At 38.0% G+C, this 5,519-nt stretch overlaps 1 protein-coding gene across 2 annotated transcripts in view; it reads right to left on the reverse strand.

The window, feature by feature from the left end:
- LOC138044019 (catenin alpha-2-like) overlaps nt 1-4,256 on the reverse strand; it is a 29,213-nt gene extending 24,957 nt beyond the window's left edge. Inside the window, exons 1-2 of one of the 2 annotated variants that reach the window (XM_068890598.1) lie at nt 4,020-4,256; nt 1,586-1,775 (exon numbers count right to left, since the gene is read on the reverse strand). In XM_068890598.1, the coding sequence (XP_068746699.1) occupies nt 1,586-1,775; nt 4,020-4,148 (319 nt within the window). In that variant the 5' untranslated portion in view covers nt 4,149-4,256. The remainder of the gene's footprint in view (nt 1-1,585; nt 1,776-4,019) is intronic. The other variant, XM_068890599.1, reaches the window with a different exon arrangement.
- Between the last annotated feature and the right edge of the window lie 1,263 nt (nt 4,257-5,519).

A 5,519-nucleotide genomic window follows, 5' to 3' on the forward strand; every position in this document is an offset into this window, starting at 1 on the left:
TAATATATTGGTTAGTAAATTGGTCCTAGAGAAAAGGGGATGAAATTAGTACAGCTCAGATTTTCATGAATATTTTATAAAACCCCAATGGTTGCTAAGTCTAGGCACTGATTTTAAATGGTTAGCATTAACTGATTCTAGTTTTCTTTCTCAGAGCTTTTGAGGGCAACAATATTGAATTATCGTCCAAGGAATAAAAGAACTGAAACATACATGATGTCTCGTTGATTTTTAATTTGCTTCGTTATTTTCTCTATCTTTTGCTTACTTTGAATTTGTAATAATCAAAGGCAAGTCAAAACAAAAGTTTGAAAAGACAGGAAAAAGGGTTTCATCATCTATTGATTAGAAGCCATTTTGTAGGCTCTTGTAAGTGTTATTTCTTTTGAATTATAAAAAATATTTGTTTCTTTTTTTCAATTTTGCTGAGTCTACTTGTAGTGATAAATCCAAATTTTGTGATTATTTTGGCACAGTCCCCTTCAACTTCTTCAATTTGAGCAAATAGCACATTTGGATGAAGGGGTGTTTCCTTTTCCATTTTATTAATTTTCAGCACCACATAATCCTGAAGTTTGAGCTTCTTCTTTTTCTTCTTCCCTTTCTGGTGTATGATAACTGCAAAAGGCAGACTGCTGGCTGCCTGCAAATAGCGCTGATAAGCAGTATTTAAGGTAAACACCCATTTCAAACATATGGCCTTTTGCCAATAATTTGTTCTGTGAATGGCTATGTGTTTTTTACAAGTGGTTTCTCCAAGATGATGACACCAGTGGTTTGGAGAAGAGTTCTTTTCTTTCATTAAACTGCAAAGGTTATCTTTTGTTGTTCTATTTGCCCGTGCCACCATCTTTTTTTCACTGTGGGAACGCTGTGTTTGTGGCGAAAATCGGTTTGTTATCATGACTAGAAATGATGCCTTGTTCCTGGTGTTTTTTGCATAGCGACATAAATAAACTTTGTACAATATCTGACTATTAATATTTCTAAGTCTCACTTTATATCATTTACGCATGTGCGAAATGGTGGTTGCCGTGAAGGCGTGGAAATAGCTTAACAACTTCAGTTGCTGATTCGATGGCTTAACGGTTAATACAGACGAGAAGTAATCTCGGATGTCCTATGGTGCGAGGGTTCAAATCCTTGGAGCGGCATGGAATGTTGTGAAAGTTCAAGGTAAAAGGCACAGTCCGTTGGTAGTAAGCAAGGACAGTATGGAGGAAGGAGAGAGAGAGACGGTAAGTGGACGAAGAACGGAAGGCAAGGGAAAGGTGGAGAAAGGTGTTTTCTTTTTTATTCCCCCTAAAAATCCAGGCCCCATTTTTTTTAATTACATCCCCCCAAAAAAAGGGAAACCCTTTTTTAGACAGTTCATAGTAACCTAGGTTGAAACAAAATGACCTAGTTTGGTAACCTAAGGAACAAAATGACTTGCAACATATACACTGGAGCTTAGTCTGTGATTTTGATCCAATGACAAACATCAGGGAAGGCAGTCCCAGGCTGTCAATTTGTCGTCTGACCCCTCATGTTCAGGTGGGTTAATATAAGAAAATAGATCCAATTTAAATATTACTCTCTTTACCTGCACCTCTGCAATCCTTGCATGCCGATAACATTTCATCCTTGATTTCTGGGAATTCTTGAGCGATTTCTTCCCCAGTTTTGATGAGTCGTGCCGTAGCATCTTCAATATCTTGTGCAAGCTTGTGAGCATTCTTTGATTTTCCAATCTTGCTACTTTTTTTCTTTGGTTGGTTGACAAGAGTTGTTACCTACAACATGACTCACAGTGGTCAGCTTATCTGTCTGATTTCTTAAAGTCATGTCGCTTAGGCCTGATGGAGAGTTTTACACCCCAATTTATGATTAAACTGTGAATACTTAATTTTTTTACATGTGGCATTTGCAGTGATCAATGCAGACAGACAGTCAGACTTATGTCCTGTTCAGACTGTAAGGGTATAATTGTTTTATCTGGATCTATAAATCATGGGAATCAATATCATTAATATTTTCATAGCAATCAAACTATATTCTACTATGTTTATCAACTTTAAGGCTTTTTCACATGGTATGTCAGAGCAATAATTACAGAATGCCCATCCACCTAGAAAAATTATCATTAAACCTAGTTGCCCGGGTCTCATAGTCAATGAATATGAATATTATAAGACTTAACTCCAAGCAGTAAAAACAGACTACCACCACAGTCCACAATCCCATAGTCGAAGAACAGTAAAATGGACTGCCACTGCGGTCTGAAGTCCCAAAGTCATAGGAATATCAATGTTATAACTCAAAGCAGTAAAACGGACTGCCCCTGCAGCCCAGTAATGAACAAATATGAATATTGTAAGAGGCTCTGCCAGGATAAATTCCGACAAGCAAAATGGCCTAAACGTAGCGACAGCACTTAAAGTGAAATCACGACAGACAACATCCTTTCTTTAAATTTCTGACAGCAACAGTCACAGCAACGTGAAACATTGACAAAGCATCGACACAAGAACTTTTAAAATTCAGACAAGCAACAAGGGCTCCCCCCCCCCACCCCCCTAGCAGGGCCTCTTGTAACTCCAAGGAGTAAAGTGTACTAGCACAGTGGTCCGCAGAGTGGATTAAAGAACGAGGTATATTACATGTGCATGTGTGTCAGTTAAGAGAATAAATTTTTCTCACTTCACATGCCTTGTGCAGTTTTTTGGGGGGCTCTGGATTATGAATTTAACATCAATCTGTTCAGCGACATCCAATATTTCTTTCCAAATCAAACTTTTTTTTTTAGAATAACTTTCAAAACAATAATATTGAAAGTTAGAATAAAGATTATTATTATTATTATAACTCAACTGGTGCAATAATATTTGTTTCCTTAATTGTGATGTTCATTATGCTTTTGTTGGTGTACATTTTTTTCTTTTTTTTACAGTCTAGTAGGTTTGCGATTTATAATTAATTATAATTTTTATATAGTAGTAATAATGGGCAAGCTACATTGCAAGAAGCTAAATGAACCAGTTGGTTTTCTTGTTAGCTAAAGTTGAAAAGAATCCTGGAAAATTGGAGGCTTGAAATAGCGTCAAGCCATGGGATGGCATTGCACACTGCTGTTCGAGGTGAGCTATGATCATTCAATTTTCCCATCTTTTACTATGCAATAAATTTGTATTCAATCAATTCAAATAGTGGCATGCTGAGTAAAAGACAGGTCTTCTAATTTTACGCACAGATGGATAGATAGCTCTTAAATCGTCTTTGTAATTATGGTCAATAATTTCTGCCTGTCATCCTTCAATAATATTATTATTATAAGACAGTATAATGACAAAGGCTGAAAAACATGAACTTGAAACACCAAACCATCAAAATAGCAAATCGTTGCTCAACGAATACAAACAGTGCCCTAAATTACGTTGGTAAATAACGAATTTTTAATTGCTGCAACTTCACAGTTCACCAATCATGTTATCTGTAATCTTGATGCCAATTAATTTTGATGCCAGTTGACAATTCAAGTTTTGATAACAAGAGTAAAATTCAGGGAAATGAAAAAGACATTTGCTTCTCGGAAACTATTTCTGCTTTCAGGCATAACGTACACAACAAAACAGTTTTAAACCTGCAATCGTGAAAGCTGAAGGAATATAATTATACTTTCATTTGGAGACTGAAAGTGTGAATGCTTTCTGATCGAATCGTTTGATCGAAGCAAACTTCTGTTATGCTGACTCAGTTTGCATACTGTTAAAATTCAACTTTTCCTAAAGCATCGGCCAGAATTGATTTTGGCTGCTGTTCACAGCAATAATTTATGCGTTTTTCAAACTAAGGAGTGGAGCGATGACAGGGGTTTATACTGCAGCTTACTGATCACGCACTGTACTATGTCCGCTCGGTTTGTTAAAACAACAAAAATTAAAGAATAAACTTCCCCCTGGATGCAAGAAGATCGTCTCGAGATCCTGTTTTTCAAGCTATAGATTAAATTACTAGGCATGCAGAATTAAGCAGCTTACTTGGTGAACAAGAGGTTCCAATGTCTTTTCTACCGAATGTGTTCGAATTTCCAAGGTTTTGGGATCCCATTTCATTTTATGTTTTTCCAATGTGATGTCCCCACTTGCTGTTGTCGTTCCTCGACTCATCCTTTCAGAAATTGGTTTTCAAATGCCAACAGGACAAGAGAACCTCGAGGAAATAAACTTGCCAAGAGCTCACAGCAGTCAAAATAGCGATATTTTGATCACGTGACTAGTTAAACTTGGCTTCTTTGGAATGTGACGCCCAAACATTCCTCCCAACCGTAGCCCCCAAGTGACTTTTTATTAGGGCCCGGACGCACTGGGCAAATTTTTGCTTATTTTGCGAAAAAATCTGTCACCAGTTCGCTGAGACAAGTGCGCCCGGTGATTTTTAGATCTACCAAATTTTGTCAAGGCTTACCAAACTTCAAAGACGCCGTCGTCCTGCCTCAGAGCAGGACAAATTTTTGTCAGGCGTGAAAACTATACACATTTTACGATTTTCACGGCATGATATAAAAAAAAAGTTTTTAAGTGCGGCCACGATTACCAAATTGAAAATTTGGCGGGGACAATTTTTGTTGAGATGTTTGGTTGAGCGAAACAAATTTTCTCAGCCTAGTGCGTACGGGCCCTTATAATATTAGTAGGGATGGTAAACTGCAAATCGAAGCAATTATAAAGACAGGCGAAGACTTGAATTTGTATGAGAGAGTGTTGCTTGGGAAAATGCAAAATGTTTGTTGTTGTTGTTGTTGCCCATATTGTGTTTGCCCGTCTTTTATCTATATATATATAAATTTGTGCCTCCCTGAATCTGAGAGGTCATGTATGCCCTCTTCCCCCCCCCCCCCCGACCCCCGCATCTCTCCAAGAATAAATAGTTTTGAGAAAGAACGACATAACGTAAAAATCAATGTCCAAGAATGGGCATTTTTCAATTACCCAAATTCTTGCTCACTGTAATCTGACTGTCACTTTTGGCCATGCCTTGGGCCGTTGTTGGCTGTAGCAACCAGGAACTGTTTAATTCAATACAGAAGGTATACAGTACATCCGAGACACAACTAGCCTGCGAACAGCAGACGCATTTCCGGTCGTCGCTTCTCTCCCTCCGAAAAAGGAGGGAGAGAAGCGACGACCGGAAATGCGTCTGCTGTTCGCAGGCTAAGACACAACACATATGGACGCAATCTCGTTCGCAGAGCCTCGATCCTTTTGGCCAGCGTCTCGATCCGCGGCGCGGTAAGTACTTCATGTATCCCTTATTATAATGTATTTAAATATAAGCTATTGATAATGTATTTCAATTATTACCCTTATATACCCATGTATACCCTTATATACCCATGTATACCCTTATATACCCCTATTTACCCATGTATACCACTATATACCCCTGTATACCCCTATGTACCCATGTATACCCTTATATACCCATGTATACCCTTATATACCCATGTATACCCTTATATACCCATGTCTACCCTTATA

This window comes from Montipora capricornis, chromosome 3, assembly GCF_036669925.1.
Source record: "Montipora capricornis isolate CH-2021 chromosome 3, ASM3666992v2, whole genome shotgun sequence".
Classification (NCBI taxonomy): Eukaryota; Metazoa; Cnidaria; class Anthozoa; order Scleractinia; family Acroporidae; genus Montipora; species Montipora capricornis.